Below are 24,186 nucleotides of genomic sequence, written 5' to 3'. Positions count from 1 at the left end.
TATTGACTTAAACAAACAAAAAAAAATCACTCACACAGCTAGCTCCCCCAGGGCACACTAAAATAAACATAGTTAGTTTGCCTTTTCAAAAGTAAAACATAATGGGCAAAAAAATAATTTAATTGTGATTATACACGCATGGGACCATTAATAAAACAATTGGTGATTTGCTAGGGGCTACTGTAGTTAGTGCTCTAGTCAGTATATTATGTTTTTACAGTGTGGAAAGAATCTGTTACACCTTTATGTGATTATCTGGGCTAATTAAAGTCAAAAACTGTCAAAACAACAACGACCCTACGAAGCGATACGCAATCTGTATGCGCAGCTCAGGAATCTGTTTATTGTCTCGAGCAGTCAGAGAACGGAACAAGCAGTCGCTTTTAATTAACTTTGTTTGGCCAGATCATGGTCTCTAATGCCTGGTCCCATTTTTTTTTTAAAAAGGTCTCTTATAGACTGCTATTATTTTCTTACAGCAGAAACAAAGGCTGAAGATGACATTTCTCAGCGTCCTTGAATACCTATGTCACACAACACACTCGAGAACACGCATTTGCATGCAAACATGATGTCCGGCAGCTCATCGATCACTTAATACCTTAATGCTGGTAATTATAATGACCCTGAACCAGAGAAAGAGTGAAAGTGTCCTGGTATGATCCTAATCTGCTTTCGTGGCTTAAGCTTTCACTAACCATCACCATCACCGACACCCCCAGGCCCCCACCTCCCTGTTCCCATCCTCCATCTCAACCCTATCTCCTTCCCTAATCAATCAACAAGCCTGAGGATGAAGGGGAAAAAAGCTTGGATGAGAGGAGATAACTGGATGTGGTTTTATGTAAGGTGAGCAGGGGAAGAAATTACATTGCATAGTAAGACCACAGAGAAATCTGTAGCATCACCCACTTTTGAGAGTAGCAAAAGTTTTTCTTTCTTCTGGGCTATAATATTTAAATACATTTAGAAAATGTAAGAGTTCCATTATATGATGACAGATATTCTGTCCTTTAATCAACAAACCAGCTACCAGTTATTATAACGTAGGTATATGTGACAGGACCTGAGTGTGAAAATGTCTATAGTTTAGCAGGCAGCGCACATAATATGAGGATAAGCTATAGTTAAAACCTAAAAATATAGAAACAAAATGCATTGCAAAGAGCTAAACAAGATCAATAATGCAAAAAGACTTCAAACAGGAGAAACAGAAACAGCAGGACAGAATTAATCAAACGAATCAAGTGAGACAAAGAACAGGTGAACACATTATCATCATAAGAATAGAGGTCCAAACACAGACCGAATTTAAGATTAAGTCTGAATTTAACACTTTACAGGATAGTCTGGGAAAATAATGAGTTAAGATCAGATATAATATATTTTTTATATATATATTATATATATGTAGAGGACAGGGGGGTATGGAGACGGATGATCTGCTGTGGTGACCCCTAATGGGAGAAGCTTAAAGAAAAAGAAGAAGAAGAAGAAGAGAAAAAGAAGAAGATATATATATTGTATACATATATTTAAAATTATGTCTTCTCAAATATCTGCAAAAAAAAACACACACTAAAGACAGCTATATGACACATTGACATTCAAAAATCAGACAAATGTAAATAAAAATCAAGGACAGAATTATACCCTAAATATGTCATATTTATCTATTTTATTATGCCATTGATTAGGACTCTACTGGGGTTTTTTTTTGCCTTGCATATTTACAACCCCCCCAAAAAAATAATTCAGTGTGACATTGTGGCTGCTATTACATGCTCAGAAAGTGTTCCTGGATATTGCTTCTCACTTAAGCCATAAATGCCTTTAAGTTAAAGGTCAAAATCCTGCATAACTGAGACACACCATAGTTAAAGCAAGTCTGTAGTTAAATCTGATATTTGAATATATATATTTATGTGTGCAAGATCCATGAAAAATCCTCAACTATAAATACAACCTTTTACACATGACTGCAGTGCAACGCTTGTTAACTCTGTGTCACTCTGTCTATATTCATGATTGACATTCTGCATGTCTTCTCTTCATTGCCTTTCGATTTCACTATTAGCCTGATGTCTGCACACTTAACCCCTTCCATGGTTTAATGAATTTTGAATAAAGTGTATTTTGGATTGCTGCATTCGAAGCGATCTGTGATACAGCCACTAAAATCCTGACTTTGGGGCAAGCAGAATCTAATTGATGTCAGTCAGACAGAAAAAAATAAACAGTAAATCTGTAAGTTAACATTAACTATATGTAATTATGAAAAATCAGTGTTGCACTGCATATACTCGCTTCTCAAACAACACCTCTAATTAACGTCATACACATTTTGCCACTCCATGCTATGTTACGCGTATGTCAGTGCTTCGAAAAAAATATACCAAAAATACACAATGGTGTTATGTTTTTTTGTGTTACAAGCCAGCGTTAAGTACAGCATAATACATAGTGTCTCAGAGGCAGACAATAGAGTCAGGTGCATTTATCTGATGTGCAGAAGATTTCCTCCTAATCATAATGGATGATAAAGAGTCAAAACGTAGCAACAATAGAGAGCAGACAACAGCCAGCCTACACAGCATTACTCATGTGCCGATAAACAGACAACGTGTAAAAGATTTCGTTCCTCCTCTCTGAATGATATGAAACTAGTATCTTTATCTTTTTATTCCCATCAGCTTATATAAATTACATTTTTACTGCTGGAACAAATATGATGTGATGTGAATTGAGCAAGTAAACAGAGTTACAATTTGGAAAATGTACATGGCTTGTATCTCACCTTTTATTCATGCACTATAGATGCAAGGGAAAAAATCATATGCAGACGATTGTGTGAGTGAAAGTGGTGTGTAACTGGCAATAAGAATGGGGAAAAAACTAATCGAGATATTCTAAACTAGCAAATGAGAAAGAATCATTGAAGGACAGCAGCCAATCAGGCTGCTGAATGCTCCATGTGACTGGATGTCATGTTTTATAATCCAGTATACGAAAACCCAAAACAAAAAAACACCAAAACAAGCAGGACATTTTCATTCTGCTTTATAAATGTGGTTTATTTAATACATAAATGCACAATAAGCAGTGACTGCTCCAGCTATTTCAGACTGCATGGCTTAATTATAAATCTCTCTACATCACACTATGGCTGCATTCCTGCTTTTGGCTTCCTGTAGCCATGGCGATCAGATTTATAATGGTGGAGCTTGTGGTGCAACTAGACTTGCCATTGTGGTACAAGAAAGACAAGACGTCAAGCATCAAGACACTTGGCACTTGCTGTCTGAAAAACTGAATCACTATCTGTCTTTACATAAAAACAAAAAGTCTTTCTCTTTACCAAACATTTAAATGCACATTAATAAAAAAAACAATAAAGAAAAACATGACATGTGCTATTTTTCAATTTGTTCAAACTTATTTTCTATGAACTAGAATAAGAATGTTTCTTCTGAAGACTGCAATGCATTTTGGGAAGGTTTCAAAAGGAAAAACATCATTATGCTGACAAATACACTTGGATAAAAAAATTTAATGCAAAATAAATTTTTATATACTGTATAGAAAAATGCATAACTCCATCAAGTTTACAGATGACACCACCATGGTCCAATTGGCCTACAGGGAAGAGATTTGAAGCCTGACAGTGTGGTGTGCCACCAACAACCTGACCCTCAACGCCATGAAGATTAAAGAGCTCATTGTTTGAAAATCTAACAGCAGGTGACAATCCCCACATCAATGGAACTGCGGTAGAGAGGGTCTCCAGCTTTAAGTTCTTGGGAGTTCACATCTCTGATGATCTGTCCTGGCACCAAAAAACTTCAGCTTTGGTAAGGAAGGCACAACAGTGGCTGTACTTCTTGAAGAGTCTTAGGAAAGCTCATCTGTCCCTCAGGGATTTTTATCCTGACCAACTCCATCACTGTATGGTATGAAGACTCCACTGTGTGTGAACCTAAAGCCCTGCAACAGAGCACCTTCACCACAGCAGATGTCTGCGCAAAGCTCACAATATCATCAAGGACTCCTCACATGCCAGTCATAAGCTGTTTAACCTACTTCCCTCAAGAAAGAGATACAAGAACACATGCACCAGAAACAGCAGGTTAAGGGCCAGCCAGCTTTTATCCATCCACCATCACCCTACTGAACTCTAAACTACAGTGTTAGAACACTGTATAATTACTGTGTACATACAATGTAAATTACAGTTGTAAATGTATACCCCTCTTTTTCTATACATATTGTGCCTTGCACTAATCTATTATTTATATGTATATGTATCTATATATACACGTTACATACTGTACATCCTGCCTAATATATCACATATACGTATACATAAACATTTTTTGAAGCCTTAGCCTTGTAAACTTTTTAACAGTGTCTGCAGATTTCTTTTACTGCTACAGTAAAACCCCATTGGACGAGCATAATTCGTTCTTGAAAATTGCTCGTAGGTCCATTTGCTCGTACGTTCAAACTGATTTTCCCCATAGGAATGAATGTAAAAGTGATTTAATCCGTTCCGAAATCTCATTCGATCGCTTATTTCTGCACTTAAAAAGTATTTGTAGCCTTACCTACTTACATATTTATCTGCACTTGTCAATTGGCACAATTGCTTCTATTTGCACTTCTAGTGGATGCAAAACTGCATTTTGTTGCTGTGTACCGGTACTGTCTGTCTGTCTGACTGTATGTCTGTCTTTCTGTCCGTCTCTCCAGAACTACAACGCTATATGTACACCATATGGGTAGACCCTTGCAACCTGAAAGTTACAGCCATGTGCTTAACATCTCATTTCCAAAACCAAATATATTTGATCACTTTTTACTTCTTTAATAGCCTCAAGTCTAGTAAGGACTTTTCACTTGATACTGAAGTGTATCTGTCTGGTTTTGTGCTCTTTCAATCACAAGAGCATTGTAGAGATCAGACACGAATGGTGAGCGAGAAGTGCATGTGCAAAGTCGACGTTCAAGTTCATTCCAGACTACTTGAATTCTTCCAATCCAAACATGGCAAACCATGTGCTCATAGACCTTGCTTTGTGTACAGGGGTATTGGCCGAAACAGGTTCAGGCCTTTAATCTCTTCTGGGCCTAAACTCAGTGAAGGAAAATCTATAAGGTCCAGATTTGGATGTTAAAGTCAGGTGTCCACATAGTTCTGGCCATTTATTTAGCTGTAAGATGAATGTAACTTCAAGTTTCTATGTATTTAACATTAAAACTATAAAAAAAAAGCAAAGCTTCATATATGGTTTAGATTGTTCACTTAATACTTACATTTCCTATATGTTCAATCTTGTCTGACACCAGTTTAAGGCCCACATATGGATGTGATGCGGCAAATTGGTGGACACTTGACTATAAAAACCAGAAACAGGAATATTAAGAATGATATTTTTAACTTATCCTGTTCTAATAGCTTCCACTTTCCTTGGAAGTTTTTTCACTAGAGTTTGGAGTGTGGCTGTGGGGATTTATGCTCATTCAGCCACAAGACCATTAGTGAAGTCGGGTACTGCTCACATATTTTTAGCCATAGTGAACCTGTCACTGGATAGTTTAAGTTTTTTAATTTGTATTTTATTGACATGTAAATGCTGGTTAAGGAAATGCTTCCCTAAAATTCTAATCTCTAAACAATAATTTTCTCTAGGATACTTAACTTTATAGGGGCAATGCTATAAATGATAAATTTCATGATAATTAGCAAATATATACTGATGTGAAAGATATATGTCAGTCCTAAAACACTCTCACACACACACACACACACACACACACACACACACACACACACTACAGATAAGTCATAACTGAACACAAAACTCTAAAGCTTAAGCAACAAAGGTTTGCATCGGAAGTTATCACAAATAAGCACAAGATGAGATTTTTTTCTTTCCAGTGAACGTGTAGTTCAGTTCAGAACTAGGTCGCTCTCAGTTCTGTGTGTGTGTGTGTGTGTGTGTGTGTGTGTGTGTGTGTGTGTGTGTGTGTGTGTTGGGGTAGAGGCGATAAGCGGAGGCATAGGTGAAACTCGTTTTTTACTATCACTCCTGTACACTACGTATCCCTAAACTTTAACATTTTTACTTTTTCTTCTTTGCTTATCTTAATTTTCGTCACAATCTTCGCTTTCTGGCTTCGCTTCGCCATCTAGCAGCGGCGTCTCGAGCTCATACCTCAATTTTTTCCTCGGGTAACAAAGCAAAAAAATCGACAGAGTGACCGCTCGTACCTCGGAAAACTCGTACATTAATGCACTCGTAGGTCAAGGTACCACTGTAGTTGTGAAAGGAAGGAGGAAGACAGTAAACAATGACTTTCTTGGTCGGCTACTGTTTAGATACAAGCCGTTGTAGCGAATTGAGTCTGGGTGAAGGGAGAGCTCGCTAACTCCAGTTGCAACACAAATCATATAAGCACAGACAGGTTTCCAAAACTCCTGCTTTTTTATTTTTCTTGGCAACATCGTTATGGGTTAGTCAAAGAAACTTGAGCATCAGAAAATAAAAAGGACATATTCCTCGGACTCCACACACGCAGTAATACCGGGGGAATGCAGTGGCAGGCTATTCCCAAAATACCGCTATGCTCCTAATAGAAGCGCAACATACTGCATTTAGTGTCTTTCGTTAAAGCCTGTGTGAAGTTCATTAGTTTCAGTGTAGACAGTTGCAGCTTATAGACAGGTGCAGCTTATTTATGTTAAAAATTTTAATATTTGTCAAATTCAGCAGCTTATATAAGGGTGCGCTTTATAGTCCGGAAATTACGGTACCAATATATTGTATCAATCTTTCCCAAACTATTGCTTAAGCTTGAGTGAAAGTGCACAACAGTATAGGTATAGTAAAGTATATAATATTATATGTCTAAGTATGCTGTAGTAATAAAATTTTCTTTACTGGAACTGAAAGAGGCCCAAACCTGTTCCAGTATGACAATGCCCTTGTACACACAGCAAACTTGATGAAACAGTGGTTTACCATGACTGGATCCCTGACCTCAACCTAACTGAAAACATTTGCGATAAACTAAAATACGATGAGCTCTGACTTTTAGATGAACAGGAATGTGGACTGCACCCCAGGCCTCCACACCCAACATCAGTACCTGAGTTCACTAATGGTCTTGTGGCTGAATGAGCATAAATCCCCACAGCCACACTCCAAACTCTAGTGAAAAAACTTCCAAGAAAACTGGACGCTATTAGAACAGGATAAGTTAAAAAGATAATTCTTAATATTTCCGTTTCTGGTTTTTATAGTCAAGTGTCCACCTACAGTTGTCTACATACTGTATATTATGCTGTACACTGACCTTAATTATATCATGTTTTGTATTCTTTTTTTTTTTATTGGATAGGATTGATTTGGAGTGTCCAATTTGCTGCATAATACTGTATATATGAGTGCATTTAGATGCCTAATCAACTTTCTGATGATAATTATAAATATATGACCCATTTCCCAAACACCCTTAGGCACATTTAGATATACACAACACTTGGTTCCATAGTAAAATACATGAACAGATGTACTGCAGAACAAACCAGATCTCTAGACACATATACATTCCACATGTACTTCCATCTAAAACATGTGTACATGTGAAAATAGCTTAAAAGCAGCTAAAGAGTTTTTTTCTATATGTAGACACATTTTCTTTCGAAACAGGAAGTCAAAGTCAATGTTCTAAAACACTAATCACTAAATTGACAACAAGAATATCTTCAAAAATATTTTGTAATTGTTTGTGACCAGATATACTACCATAGTTGTGTCCGTAACATTAAAACACAAATACAAAAAGCTTTGTTCATATCTGAAATACCCATGTTGATCCATTAGATTAAAAAAAAATATATGTAAAACATAATTTCACTTTCCTTTCCTATTTTACTTGATGTAGTGAAAAGAAAAGACATTCTTAACATTTTATTATTTGTTCTTAAACTGTAAGGTATATGCTAGTGTATAATTACAAGTTTGAAAATGTTTTAAATATTAAGTTAGAAAAACCAAGATTTCTATAAAAAAAAGTATTTCACAAGGATTTGTCACCCAAATACACCAGACCATAAAATATGTTCAGGTTTTTGAACATCCTATTCCACATGTAGCCCTCGTTTGCTGTTATAAGGGTGTTCGTAAAGTCAGGTAATGATGTAGGGTGAGGAGGCCTGGGGTGCAGCCAGCATTCCAATTCATCTCAATGGTGTTTTTAGTTCTGAGGTCAGAGCTCTGTAGCCTGCTACTTAAGATCTTCCACTCATCCTTTATAATTGTGTACTTTGTGGTAACATTTGGGGAAGAACTACATATGGCTGGAAAGTCAGGTGCCACAGTACTTTTGTCCATATACTGCATGTAAAGCCACGCTAAATATAAATGATGTGAAAATATCACTATAGGTAAATAAATAAAAAGAAATATTTTTTAATAGAATTAAAATTTTTATAATAAAAAAAAAAAAACAGTTTGATTTAATTAAAGGATAAAAGAACAGAAAGTCATGTTTGTTTTATAGGCCATTTACTATTTTATATACAATCTTTCAAGAAATTAACAATTTTATGTATATATCGATCACTATTCATGTATCTGTCACTGATGTCTGACAATTCAGCCAGACAGAATAATAAGTAATACATGTTCCAGTTTAAAATTCCCAGAATTCCTCTATTGTTGTTAATCTAATTTTGCACAGTGAAACAAAGGACAGCAATTATCTGTTTTTAGCCCAGACCTGTCCTGGTTTAGAAAGTTATCGAGGGCAGCAGGTTTGCTATTAAACTCTGGTGGAACTGCTTATTTGAACAGGTCAGGTGATTTCCTCAACTGTCCCCCATACTAATGCACAGATGTTAGACAGATGTTGTTCCTTCACACATATGAGCACACATGTATGCACACAGACACAAGCACACATACCCACTGAAGCCAGGGGATCACATGTATGAGGGTTTTTTGCTCTCTTCCCTCCCATCTTTTATTTCCTACTGGTAATTACAGGTGCCGTTTCCACTCATTGGCTCGGTCATAGGAAATTGATTTTCTAAGAAAGGCAGGGTTTTTTAGTATTTAAGCACCATTGCAGAAGCGGGTTGGGGAAACAAGAGAAGTGTTGTGGTTGTTGCACTGTGGTGTGAATACTGTCGGTATGTGAGACCTTTGTTTGTTTATAAGCTAGATAGAATTTTGACAAACTATCTTTTTTATATTCCTCGCCTCTCACCAATGTTCACCTCTGCTGTTAGCCTGTTGCGCATACATAACGTACTGTATGGCAGGTTATATACAAATGATACATGTGTGAAATGAAACAAATTAAACGGTATTATTGGGTCTTGTTCATGTCCTTTCTTCCAGTCACCATCAACAAACACCACATGTTACTACAATATATATTTAGAAGGGGAAAGTAACATACACCTAACTACTGCTTCCTTGAGCTGACAGCCATTATTGTGCAGACCAGCAGCTTATGGGAATATGATGACCACCAGAGCGCACGGTTTAACACCCCTAATGTGTGTGTGCATGTGTGTGTGTGTGTGTGTGTGTGTGTGTGTGTGTGTGTGTGTGTGTGTGTGTGTGTGTGTGTGTGTGTGTGTGTGTGTGTGTGTGTGTGTAATTTGAGTCAGGTGTCTTCAGAATGGAGGAGAACAGCCAGATGAATCTGCTTAGGGACATGCCTTACTGCTGAAACAAACAGAGCAATTATCCAGCATCTGTCTGCCTTATACTCACATTCACACACACACACACACACACACACACACACACACACACACACACACACACACACACACAACACATCTTACAAGCAATGAAATAAATCATAGATGGGATGTGCTGTTACAGGAAAACGATCAATGCTATATTCAACAACAGCATGCCGAATGTCTTTTACATTTACACTCCGAATCATCTAATATCCTTATCTCTGCTATAATCAGTCACTGCCTCAGCAGCCACTTCCTTTTTTCTCTTTCAGGAAGTTAGTAAGACAAACAACACAACTTTGCGTGTTACCGAAAAACCTCAAATCTGTCCATCTTGAAGATGGCGGAAAAGCTCTGACACTGGAGACTCCTTTCAAAAGTGCTAAAGAAATGAAATAATAAATCCTCTCAAAGAAACTTGCATTATAACAACAAATGACATACTTTCTAAATCCAATTATATAGAAGTAAGTCTTATAGGCCACTGGGAACGCTGTGGAAAAAATAACGTATTAAAACAAGTGCATGGACAAGAGCGTAAGCTACAACAAATGTCAGAGATGTCAAATTTTGAGAATGGAATCAACACTATCGTTTAAAATGTGAAATTTAACAGTGCTTTATTTTTATTTTATTAAACATCAAATTTTAAGGAAAAGGAGGGGAAAATGGATTACTTGTTACCGAGTAACAGTGTTATAAAATACAGCCCCAACATCATATGCCTATTAATTTTTTAAATTGAACTCTTTCAAATCATACTCTTTTCCTGTTAAGTAGTTAATATGCAGACTTGGTTTTAAACAAAAATAAAGCATGTTCATGTGAACATTATTATGCAAATATACACCTGTCCCAGAGAAGATAGGCACAGATGTACAGACGTCTAATCCGATTCTACAAGGATGCTTGACGACAAGCTTTATTTCCCCCTGACTTCATTCAAATGCACCAGCAGCTAGACTGCACCCGGATCAAAAGCGTCTTCCGCAAACCACACCAAAGGACAATCCCATCATATAATCATGTCCTTTCGCCAACAATTCGGAGGGTTTAAAAGAGCTTTGCCATAAGGCAGCTAATCCAGTCTCGTGTAGCTTGCTCAAGCTTATCCGCTTAAAGTGAAGGGAAACAAAGGCCGAATCAGTGACATGGGCGCATACACATGACGTTACTGCATGTCCAGCCGTTTAACTTAGCTTGGAACGCTAGGGCTGTTATTTGCTTATCTTACATAGTTTCCCTTTTTTCCACACACACACACACACACACACACACACACACACACACACACAGAGAGAAAATTAGGCCAGAAATGTTTGATAGCTCCCAGCTGTAGACACAGAGTCTAGTCCAGACAGGTTTAAAGATGAGATGATGGAGCAGAGGATGGACATTACCAAATAACATTATATTCGGTCTGATGTTCACAGCACAATCAGTCTGCTCCAGCAAACACACACACACACACAACATTGCTTTTAAAAACAATTTTGGCACATGCTCTGTAGGCCTGGCAGTATGTGTGAAGTTGGGAGACCCGAGGCTTGTGCCAGTGACAAACAAAAGAAAAGGATGCTAGCAGAGGCGTGCCATAGTTCAAACAATGTTGCTGTGTGGTTTCGATTTAGAGTGCAGATTAAATGCTGCTGCTTTGATTTAGGGTCAGATTGTAGATGAAACACGGATGTGATTCAAATTCATATTGCCGATTAAACACTGATGATGTGATTTGAATTCGGACAGCAGATAAAACACTAACGCAGTGTTTTAAATCTAAACTGTAGATTAGTTCACACGTGACATTTTAACTTGTTTGCATTGGGGTTTTTATATTATGAAGCGCTTATATTCAATAATTGTTGTTAGCTTTGAATTCTGAAATGTTTTGGAATGTAGTTATCTGCTTGAATAACTCATGCGTGTACCTGCTTGTGTTAAATAGTCATACTGGACTCTCCTAGCTTATCAAGCTTGGGTTAGGGCTCTTCATAGAGACAGGCATAATTGCAAACTCCCATTGTTTAATAAAGAGCTCAACCTTCCTGTGTGAGCACGCTAATAAAATATGACATGAAAACACACACAAACACACACACACACACACACACACACACACACACACACACACACACACACACACTCTGCCCCCCAGCACTTCTGAACTGTAGGTAGCTCATTACTGTGTGCAGCAGTAACAGTGGAGTTGCAAGCTTTACTGTCATTCCAGCGATATACATGTACACAATAGAATGATAACATTATCCACCAGTGTGGTGCAGTATATTAGAAGAAATTGACAACAGTCTGGCGCAAGATAAACCCCAAACAATATGTAGTGCAATTTAGGAAATCTCACACTGCAAATAGACAGCAAGATGCAATATGAAGACAATACCATAATACCATAATACCACTGCACCACATGATATAGGTTCATATGATATGCATGGTTTTACAGACAGAACAAACATTAGCATTAGTTGAGGAGGTGGTGTGTAGCTTAGTGTTTAAGGCATTAGAGTTTGCCTCTGAAGGTCATGAGTTCAAATCCCAGCCCCATCAAGCTGCCACTCCTGGACCCCTGAGCAAGGCCCCTAACCCCACAGCTGCTGGGTTGTATGATTGAGACCAATGTGAGTCACTATGGATAAAAGTGTCAGCCAAATGCCGTAAATGTTGTGGGTTCATTCTGCATACAACATCATAAACCCATCTGTAATCTTTTATCATATTATATATCTTGCAATAGTCTTAAGATTATTATTACTTTATTATGTTTTGTTCTACAATATGCATAAATTCCTTCAAATCCTTTAATGTTAAGTTGCATAAGGACTGTATTGTTTATTATACAGTACCCCAGGTGTTCAGTGGTTAAGATGTTGACCTAGAAGGTCATAAGTTCAAATCCCTGCAACCACCAAGCTGCCAATGCTGGGCCTTTAAACAAGGCCCAACAGGTCTCACATCTTACTTAAAATTACTGATACCTGTAAGTCGGTCTGGATAAGGGCGTCTCCCAAATGCCATCAATGTATTGTGTGTCTGTGCAAGCTTCGATTTCTCCCTTCTTCATGCCTGTGTACATCTTGCCCTCTGAGTCACTGTCTCTCTGTGTGTGTGTGTGTGTGTGTGTGTGTGTGTGTGTGTGTGTGTTGGTGCAGCAGTGAAGGCTTCACAGTTCAATGAAACCTGTTATCTGTCATGTAGGAATCAGCTACACACGGATGTGCTGCCTGTATACCTAGTTCACCTCACTGTCCACCAAGAAAGTTTTTTTCCAACTTCAGGCACAATTAAAGCAGCTCATCTAATTAGACTATTATCTAATTACAGCTGGATGAAACATTTTGATTATATGATGTTTTCAGCTTAATGTGCCAAAAATAGTCTGAATAACTGCATGCAATTTCATATTTTTATGTATATATCTATATATGTATGTATGTATGTATATATATATATATATATATATATATATATATATATATATATATATATATATATATATATATATATATATATATATATATATATATATATATATATATATATATATATATATATATATATATATATATAATTTATTATTTTTTTTTTTTTTTTTTTTTTATTTAAGTAGTACATAATGCCATCGGATAAAATTTTTTTTAATTGTGTCTTAAGAATAAATGCATATTTAAATCATACAAATAAACCAAAAACAATCTAACAAATATTGTCATAAAATTCGTGTTTTAAATATTTGCATTAAATTGTTCTGCTATAAAGCTTGTAGTTTTTCTAGCTTAAATCCTCCACAGCACAATTTTAACAACAAATGATTCTTAACACTACATATCATTCAGGATTTAGACATGTTGCTCTGTTAAAAGAGAACAGTAGTGTAGGAAAATGCCTTCTGTCTGACTCAAAGGAACAGAACTCTCATTCCCCATTTATTGTTTGGCATGAAGTCTATAAAGTTTGTGTACGAGACAAACCAAGAAAAAACAACATCAGTTAGATCTGTATACTGTAATACTTTACTCCGGTTCAGCCATAAGCAGTACCAGAATGTGCAAATAAAATGCTGTAAGTAATTTATCAGACACAAAGACCTAGAATGACACAAATAAACAAGGAGGACAGACTGGGAACTGGAAATATGAAAACTGCCCAATTGTTGAGGGTTCAAGCTTAGGGCTGTAGAGACTGGCCAAGTTTCCCCTTGTTGTTGAGTTCAGGTCTACAGGCGAGCTGAGGGTGCATACAACTCTCTTACAGCTGGCCTTAATTACACACAACAAGCCTGCTGCTATTGCAATGGGCCTCAGTAGGCTCTCTCTCTCTCTCTCTCTCTCTCTCTCTCACACACACACACACACACACACACACACACACACACACACACAGCCTGAAGAAATCATACTTTTAAGCACACGTGTGCTCAGAGCTGCTGGATTTACTGACCAACTCTCTTATCTATACAATCTTTACTCCCAGCACATGTACACCCAACTGCATACTGCTCCTTACAGAACCACAAAATTCTATTTAAGAATAGAATAGAATAGAATAGAATAGAATAGAATAGAATAGAATAGAATAGAATAGAATAGTGATCTTATCAAAACAGTGAAGAACAGAATAGAACTTTTGCCACCATAAAATAGAAATAAGCACAACAAAAAAGGCAGTGGAAATGCTAATCAATAATTGTTTTTTAGGAAATAACAGTGATCAGTGACTGAAATAAACAATAATTGATTGAATGATTGATTAATAGTAAACAATGGTGATCAGTGATTGGTTATTAGGATACAATGGAGACCAGTGATTGGCGAATGGAAAACAAGGGTGATTAGTGATTGGTCGAAGGGAAACAACAATGATCAGTAATTGATTGACAGGAAACCACTATGATCACTGATTAGTTAATGTGAATCAACAGAGATCGGTGATTAAGCTAGGGACATACTACCAGTTCAAAGTCGGTCTGCTTAGCATCCATCTACACCTGGTCTCCACGCTGCACATCGACAAGTCATGTGACCACATACGGCACACGTGCACTGCCTAAATGCTACTGAGACTACTGTTTTGTTTTGTTTTGTTAGCGGCACAGGAAAACTGCAAACTGTTCTCAGAAAGCATGTGTCCACACATGCACTTATTTATTTCATTGTATCGCACAAGCTGACATCGCGATTGCGATACAATTGATTACAACTACAATTACAACTAGTGAGCAGTCAGTCAAACCTGCTCTTTATCAATCTAAATAAACAGCAGGTGGAATATTACATCAATCGACTACAGGAAAGATACAAAACTCAAAGTTATTTGGTTGGTCAATTGGCTTGCCATATTTTTGCAAAAAAATTCACTTATTCAGCAACATTGTAATTTATGTTAAATCAGTGCATATTCTCCTCATTCACAGATAAAAGCTCGCAATTTATTAGCATGATCCTACATACAAAGCCGAATGAGCTGCTGCAGGGTAAAACTCCGTTGCTGGCTGAATGCCACTGAGCAAATAATTGCCTATTGATTAAATATGCAGAAGCAGCAGCTCACATGCAAACTGAAGTGCTCCAGTCTTTTGGTTTTTAACCAGCTGCTTTGATGAAGCACTTCTTTGGCAGTGAGGAAAACAGAAAAGAGAGCCTGTTCATTTAACAGTCCCATTTCTGTTTCTAAAATGAAGTGAAGATAAAATCCAGCTTGTGAATATGTTACAGCTTCTTACAAGCTTGCCTAGTAGTGTGCAGGTGGATGGACATCTGTATCCAGTGGCAAAGCTCAACAAATTTCCAGCAGCTACTTCTGTTCAGACAACAACAGCACAGACAATGGACATAGCACAGACAGAATAGAGGAGAAAATATATTTTGAAGTGAACAGCGCGGGAAACCCCTACACATACAGATGCTGAACACACACACTGGCACGCAAATGCACCACAGTATCTACTTACAAAACCAACCACATGTGCAGTAAAAAAAAGCATGCTCACAAAGCATTACAAATAAGGTGTAAGCCAGGTGATTCAGCAATAATGTGATAAATTTTCACAATTTTTGTTTTTTGTTCTAAAAAATGTTATTTAATCTGTATAACATGCTTTTCAATAATTGTACAAACTGACTAAAAACATTATTTATTTATTTATTTTTAACAGTGAGAGCTAAACCTGTAAGCCCAGAGGAAATCTATGTGAAGACGGGGTGAATCGCTGTATCGACAGAAACCCGAGCTCAGGATCAAACCACGAAGTTTATGAAGGTTATGGCAGCTGCACCACCTCCTCAAGTGTACTGTTTAAAAAGTTGAAAAACCCCGCAAGCCAATCGTTAACTAGCCTATGTGAGCCTGTGCCCACTATAGCCTCAGCTTCCTTCTCTTTACAGATAGAATTAAAGCGTGTTGAGATCTGTTTTGTAGACCATCTGCGTCAAGGTTCAACATGTAGTGCATTCTAAAAACGCTTTTCTGCTCACAACAGAGTGCTTATTGAATTCATGTCTTCTCAGTTTGAACTAGTCTGGCCATTCTATTCTGACATCTTGCATCAACAAGATGTGTTCCCAGGCAATTCAATACAGGAGTCTGTACAGAGCTCATATATCCAGCTTGCAAAAATGATGCTCTCCAACATTTCATAACTGTAAATCCAGTGTTGGTATCCTCACTCAATGCTATTGGTATTGCATTACAATACAGAAAAAAATCATTAGCATTTTAACTGTCAATACAGAATGTGATCCATTGCACATATTGCTTGGGATACAGGGTAGATTTATTAGAGATATGTATAAAGGGAATCTTACATAAAGAGAATTGCTTACAAAATGCATTCTTCTAAAAACTGCATTTTGAACATGCACAAATTTAATTGCCTTTCAGTCAACTATGACAAAAAAAAAACCCTAGTCTTGTGTTAAATGCAGGTTTTCACTGCATGTTCAATGAAAAGATTTATTTACACTCGGAGAAAGGCACTTTCATTGCAATCAAAGCATATTTTCAAACACACTGGGCAATTAGTCTAAAAAATGTATTAATCTTGAGAGGAATAAATCAGTGCTCTGCCTTTGTTTTAGACTTGTTGCTTAGTGACTGTGATTTCCATGGACATTGCTATAGCATTAACAAAGATTTATTAGCAGTCCCTGTAGCCATCCCTAGAGCTTGTAATAACAATATTGCATTCTACTTTAAATTATCCACCATGGGAACACAATATACAAATGAACAGACTGTGTTCTGGACAACAGAACCATCATGTAGGTGGACATCTACGATTGTTGTGTATGTATAAAATTTGAGCTAGTTGTTTGTTCAAAATGAGCTTCACCTCATTTCATATCTGAAACTTTAGGTCACCCAGAACAAGAATACAGTGTACAAACACAGTATATTCCTGCTACATAAACTATGATGAACATTTGAAAATATAAGAATTGTTATACTCTATCCATTTCAAAACAGGTACAACAAAAGCAGTGATTGTGAGAATCTTTTTGAATAGTTTAAACACAGTATGATCAATGGTTACAAATGGTTTAGCTTAATGCAGTTTATTGGATGAATTATGCTGAGTTTTAGAAGAGTTAAAGAAGGACTGAAATTGCAGTTTTTTACAATAATACAAATGAAAATAGATTAAAAAACCCAGCAGAAATGGATGTTTAAAATCTTGCTAGCTGGAATTTAATGTTTGATGCTCTGTATTGATTTTGTGATTCCTAAAATGTGATTTTAACCAAAATGTCTTCTTTCAATGCATTATTAATGTAAATAATTTGTAAGCACAAAACATAGGAAAAGCAAGATTAACACACGCCCCATACACCAAAGGGCTAAGCCTGTCACAGTTATAAAGTCGTGTCTGATGAATACCCATACACATACCGGTAATTATAATTAACAATAAACTGACTTTTTATACCTGACGTGAAGCAGCTATTTATCTACACCGAACATGTACTTTCACACTTTAATACCTCTGGCTGCTTCTCAGTTTCTACAAAAGTGCCAAAATGGAAGACAGGAGGCAATAATTGAAACTTGTAAACCTATTATTATGTTGCACAAAAAGAAACAGTGTGCTAAAAGAAAAATTATATCAAAAACGGTCCATAATGTCGTCTTTTGTTGTTTAAATAACAGTGACTCAATAGTGGGCTATGTTACATGGCAATACATCAATATATGTCAAATATAAAACTTATGGTACATAATTACAAATATATTGAAGAAAAAAGTATAAAACATACAGCAATTTAAATATATTCTTATGTTTAGTGAAGCCTTCATTCTTGATAATCTATATAAATCATGTAACTAATGTTTTATAAAGATCAGCTTAGATATGTGCACTTATATAATAATTGTAAGAGCTCCATTCTCTGCAGAGTATTATAATCCTCATAAAACCCATAGACATACACATATATCAGCACAATTAAAGAACACACACACACACACACACACACACACACACACACACACACACACCCCACCCCTGGGCTTACTTGAACTGCTGATGTTCTCTGGAGGAGCGAATCTTGGACGAGAACCTTTCAGCTAGTTTCTCCAGGCTACGCGAATACTCCAACTGAATCTCGGCTTTACGGCGGAAAAACTCCTGTAGGTCCTGCAGCAGCTGAATCCGAGATTCTGACTGCTGCTCCAGACACTTGAACTGTTCCACCAGTTGATTACGGATCTCTAAAACACAGACAATTAAAATCGTTAGAAAGGATGAACTCCTTAACATGAACTACATGTTTGGACCGATATCCACAAAAGCATCTAAGAATGATCAGTCTAGCTGCGATATGAAAAAAAAAAATTCTTGTGTAAAAAAAAAAATTGTGTTACTCCAATGCACTGTGGATAAATCACTTTTTAGTGTCTAGACAAAAATATCCTTTTTTACATTAGCCAGACTTAAATAAAGTTTGTACAGCAAAGCTCACAGCCAAAGTTACAAACACTATATCCAAGCTGCATCAGGAGATAATAAAAAAAAAAAATGACTATCCCAACACAAAGAATTCATAATCTCATTTGTTTCTCTTTGTCTGCATTAATGTACTAACTTCCCAAATTAATAATTAGCATTCGCTATAAATTTTAAGTCGAATCAGGTTTTCACGCAGACAATGAGCAATAGAAATGGCATTTTTACTTGCCCAAAAGGATAGTTAATACATTTTTAATTGATCGACCCTTGAGCTGTTTTTTCATGAGGAAAGTCTTGAATGTGAATTATAGTCCTTTAGAGGGAGCATTGTGTCTAGACAGCTATGTTGGAATCAGCAGGCTGAAAATCTTCCTTAATGGCTTAAAATGCAAGGAAGCTTATAGGTATTGCTCACTAATTTAAAATTCTTATTGTGGCATTTTATTGCTATATATTGAAATAAAAATGAGTCTTTGTGGACGTGGGAGTGTGATCAATTGCATGATCAAACACCACTTCCACAGTCTTGTAAGAAAGTAAAACCCTTTGGTGAACCAGTGATCAAATGTTCCATATATGATGTTTTGCTTGACCCAGGTACTCTTAAAAAGAAAATTTGGGCATGATGTGACTTCTTACTTAAGATTTATATAAATATAAATATAAGGCTAGCAATGTATAATAGCATTTATCCAACATGTGGTATTTTTCAAATGATTGCTGATTTTGCTAAGCTTTTGCTTTATCAGCTGATAATTGCTACAGTACACTGCTGCATCAATAATGATTTCTATTAAATGAAACGTTTCAAATACTTCAAATAGAAAAACCTGTTGTAAATAAATGACACTGTTATTGCTCTCATCAGCATTTTTTTAAGCACTACGAAAAAAAAGTTCTGCGCTTTTTAATATTTATGCACCTATTGTTGCCTTCCTAAAAAAAAAAAAAAAAAAAAAAAGCCTGTGCATGTAACATTGAAACAATAATCCTTTATACAAGCATAACAAAAGCAAAGTCAATCACTTGTGTGACTTTTTAATGAATTTATTTCTGTGCTTATATTGCTGACCTTGTCATATACAACCTGTCACAACAAAAACAGCAGGGTTTTTAATTAATCATGCCTGATTGTTCTCTAGGGCTGATCAATTTAAGCACTGTGCTAGATGTTACCCAAATAAATGCTAGCCAGTAATGTATTATTTATTTTGTATGTTTTTGGTGGGCATGGTAAAATCATCACGCTACCTACAGATAAGATGAGATTTGTCATGAATCTTACAACAAAGAACACAGCTACGCCTCGATGACAACCATTCTACAGTCCTATACTGTGCAGCTTTGTGTTTATTATTTAAGACTAACATGGCCACAGAGAAATCCAACATCACTATATTCTATAAAAGAAAGTCACATCCCTGTTGCTGCTTTCAAAGAATAAAAACTCATTCATGATTCATTTTTAAAGTGGCTTTGTAATACAGCTTCAAAAAGCACTCTATATTTCATTGCTCTGCTTCTAAGGTTGAAGCTAAATAAAGCAAAATCACCTAGCATAATACATAAGTCCATCTTTTAGAGCATATTTTGTAAGAAGATTCTTTATTCACTCATCATTAGTAACCATTTTGTCCTAGGCACTGCCATGCTGGAGCTAGATCCCAGCAGCACTGGGCATGAGGCAGGGACATACCCTGGATGCCATCACCAAACACATTCACATGTAGCATGTACTCTAGGAGATGGAAGGATTCCAGTGAAGTACCCAGTAAAAGCCTACTGGGACACTGTAAACATGTATAAAGGAGTAATAATATAAAGTATTCCAAGCTCAGGATTGAACTGGGGGCCCTGGAGTTGTGTGTCACAACACTACCCACTGCACCACCATGCTGACCTAGAAGTTCTTCTTCAAGAAGAATCTACCAAAAAGTCAACTACAATACTGTGCTTATATAGTTGTACTGTAAAATGACAAAATTATATCAAATGTTATATTACCTGGGAAAATGGCTACATGATTGACATACAATAGTTCCCTTTTGGGGGAAATATGAGAATCGTAAGTGCAATGATATGTCATGTACTGTAGCTGGAATACATGTGACTTGCTTGAGTGAACTCATGTTACACAAACAGTGTACTGCTAACCAGAGCTTTCAGTAAAAAGTCTTTGCTCAGGCTGAAAGATATGAAGAGCTTCAAAATCTACTTTTACTTTGTGATGAGTGCACAAGGTCCATTAATTACTCATCAAATGTGTTCATTCATTTTGTCTAAGAATTCATTATACAGGGAGTGCAGAATTATTAGGCAAGTTGTATTTTTGAGGATTAATTTTATTTGAGGATTTAATTTGAACAACAACCATGTTCTCAATGAACACAAAAAACTCATTAATATCAAAGCTGAATATTTTTGGAAGTAGTTTTTAGTTTTAGCTATTTTAGGGGGATATCTGTGTGTGCAGGTGACTATTACTGTGCATAATTATTAGGCAACTTAACAAAAAACAAATTTATACCCATTTCAATTATTTATTTTTACCAGTGAAACCAATATAACATCTCAACATTCACAAATATACATTTCTGACATTCAAAAACCAAACAAAAACAAATCAGTGACCAATATAGCCACCTTTCTTTGCAAGGACACTCAAAAGCCTGCCATCCATGGATTCTGTCAGTGTTTTGATCTGTTCACCATCAACATTGCAGCAGCAACCACAGCCTCCCAGACACTGTTCAGAGAGGTGTACTGTTTTCCTCCTTGTAAATCGCACATTTGATGATGGACCACAGGTTCTCAATGGGGTTCAGATCAGGTGAACAAGGAGGCCATATCATTAGATTTTCTTCTTTTATACCCTTTCTTGCCAGCCACGCTGTGGAGTACTTGGACGTGTGTGATGGAGCATTGTCCTGCATGAAAATCATGTTTTTCTTGAAGGATGCAGACTTCTTCCTGTACCACTGCTTGAAGAAGGTGTCTTCCAGAAACTGGCAGTAGGACTGGGAGTTCAGCTTGACTCCATCCTCAACCCGAAAAGGCCCCACAAGCTCATCTTTGATGATACCAGCCCAAACCAGTACTCCACCTCCACCTTGCTGGCGCCTGAGTCGGACTGGAGCTCTCTGCCCTTTACCAATCCAGCCACGGGCCCATCCATCTGGCCCATCAAGACTCACTCTCATTTCATCAGTCCATAAAACCTTAGAAAAATCAGTCTTGAGATATTTCTTGGCCCAGTCTTGACGTTTCAGCTTGTGTGTCTTGTTCAGTGGTGGTCGACTTTCTGCCTTTCTTACCTTGGCCATGTCTCTGAGTATTGCACACCTTGTGCTTTTGGGCACCCAGTGATGTTGCAGCTCTGAAATATGGCCAAACTGGTGGCAAGTGGCATCTTGGCAGCTGCACGCTTGACTTTTCTCAGTTCACGGGCAGTTATTTTGCGCCTTGGTTTTTCCACACGCTTCTTGCGACCCTGTTGACTATTTTGAATGAAACGCTTGATTGTTCGATGATCACGCTTCAGAAGCTTGGCTATTTTAAGACTGCTGCATCCCTCTGCAATATATCTCACTATTTTTGACTTTTCTGAGCCTGTCAAGTCCTTCTTTTGACCCATTTTGCCAAAGGAAAGGAAGTTGCCTAATAATTATGCACACCTGATATAGGGTGTTGATGTCATTAGACCACACCCCTTCTCATTACAGAGATGCACATCACCTAATATGCTTAATTGGTAGTAGGCTTTCCAGCCTATACAGCTTGGAGTAAGACAACATGCATAACGAGGATGATGTGGTCAAAATACTCATTTGCCTAATAATTCTGCACTCCCTGTAATAGACAAGTTTTATTTTAATTAAAAATGTTTATTTTGCCCACTGAGGTTTCAGTGTTGGTGTGTATTACCATTTTATTTCCAAACCTGCACAAAAACACAGCTTCTCCCTCAATCTGTTAACAGAATGTTATTCAAGAGGAACATCCAGGTGGTCTTTTTTAAAATGTAAACATGCATCAGAACAGCTTTTATTATTTGGAAAGCTTTTTTTCCCAATAATGCCCTTGCATTACCAATATATACACCTTTTGCCCAGCTGTGACATATGATGGAGATTCTTTACATGGCCAAAGGTTTGATGAGACCTGAAGCATGACACCCATAAGCAAGTTTAGCCCAAACTATATAGTGTCATTGTATGTTCTGGCATTTAAATTTCCTATGTAGCTGGAACTAAGGGGCCTGAACCTGTTCAACGGCAATGCCTGTGTGCACAAAGAAAGATCAATAAAACACAGTTGGCTAAGGCTAGCACTGAAAAACTCAAGCGGCCTGCACAAAGCCTTGATCTCAACCTCAACAAGGTTCTGGTGTCTCTTAGCCTGGACACCTTGCATCCACTGAAGACTCAATGAATCAGGAGTAACCAGAAAACCTTTGCTTTATTATCCTTTATACTTTTTATTACAAGCTTTATATGTATTATACAGATCAAGTTCAAAATTCTGATGGCTTTACAATTACTTATGACTGGGAGTCCAAAAGTGTAAAACTGGCCATGTTCTATGATTTGGAAGTAGGGCTGTCCCCTTTCATTCAAGGCAGCACTACCCAGTCATGGGTGTCTATCAGCACATGCATGCACAAGAGGGCAGATGGAGCCTTTCTTCAAGTGTGTTACAGTTCCTGTGATGTTACATGAGCAGTTTACTTTATTGGTCTAAGAGGCAGCAGCTGGCTGTTCCAAAAAAATAAAAAATGTTGGCCAAGATCAAATAAATAAGGATTCATTGAGATTAGTGTCAAGACCTCATTGTGATCTTGCAATATGGCCCTGTAGGAGCTGCTCATAAATTTTTTTTTCCAAAAATCCAGAAATAATAATGAAAACGTTTTTTCAGCAAGTCAAGCATTTCCCCTCACTGTTGAGCTAGTCAATCAGCAGCTACAGAAAATGTTTGGCTGAGGTCTAGGCTGCTAAAGAATGTTCTGCTGGTTTTACTAATGATTCTCTGATTAACTAAAATGGTTTCTATACTTTGAATTATTAAGGGTGAATGTGTATGTATTTTATTATATCTATTATATCTAGAATGAAGATCAGATTAAAGCAAAAATCCAGAAAATTCAAAAAAGATTCACAAACTTGTCTTACAACTGCATACTAGTCATTCAGGCACTGTAGAAATGAGTGCTATTTGTGATGACAGGGAACTAGACATTTGGCTCAAAGGTAAACACAGCCCTGAAGCTGAGAGGGATAGAGTGTTTTATATTTCTTTGTTTCTTTGTGCTGGCTAGCCATTGCTTATGTAGCACACCCCAATCTTAGGTTAACCACTGAAACCTAGCCCATTCCATTAGACACAGAGAGATATAGCCTTTGAGACTTAGAAACATTTGGCCCCTTTTCAGCCACCACACATACTGCAAAACTGAAGCACAGCT

At 37.0% G+C, this 24,186-nt stretch overlaps 1 protein-coding gene across 2 annotated transcripts in view; it reads right to left on the bottom strand.

The window, feature by feature from the left end:
- srgap3 (SLIT-ROBO Rho GTPase activating protein 3) overlaps positions 1 to 24,186 on the bottom strand; it is a 113,415-nt gene that overhangs the window by 57,968 nt on the left and 31,261 nt on the right. For both annotated transcript variants that reach the window (XM_046851047.1, XM_046851051.1), the window contains exon 2: positions 18,289 to 18,484. In XM_046851047.1, coding sequence (XP_046707003.1) covers positions 18,289 to 18,484 — 196 coding nt within the window. The remainder of the gene's footprint in view (positions 1 to 18,288; positions 18,485 to 24,186) is intronic.

This window comes from Silurus meridionalis, chromosome 1 (genome assembly GCF_014805685.1).
Source record: "Silurus meridionalis isolate SWU-2019-XX chromosome 1, ASM1480568v1, whole genome shotgun sequence".
In the NCBI taxonomy this organism is placed as follows: Eukaryota; Metazoa; Chordata; class Actinopteri; order Siluriformes; family Siluridae; genus Silurus; species Silurus meridionalis.
Note: the sequence above shows the minus strand (reverse complement) of the source record. Positions and strands in the feature narration are given on the sequence as shown.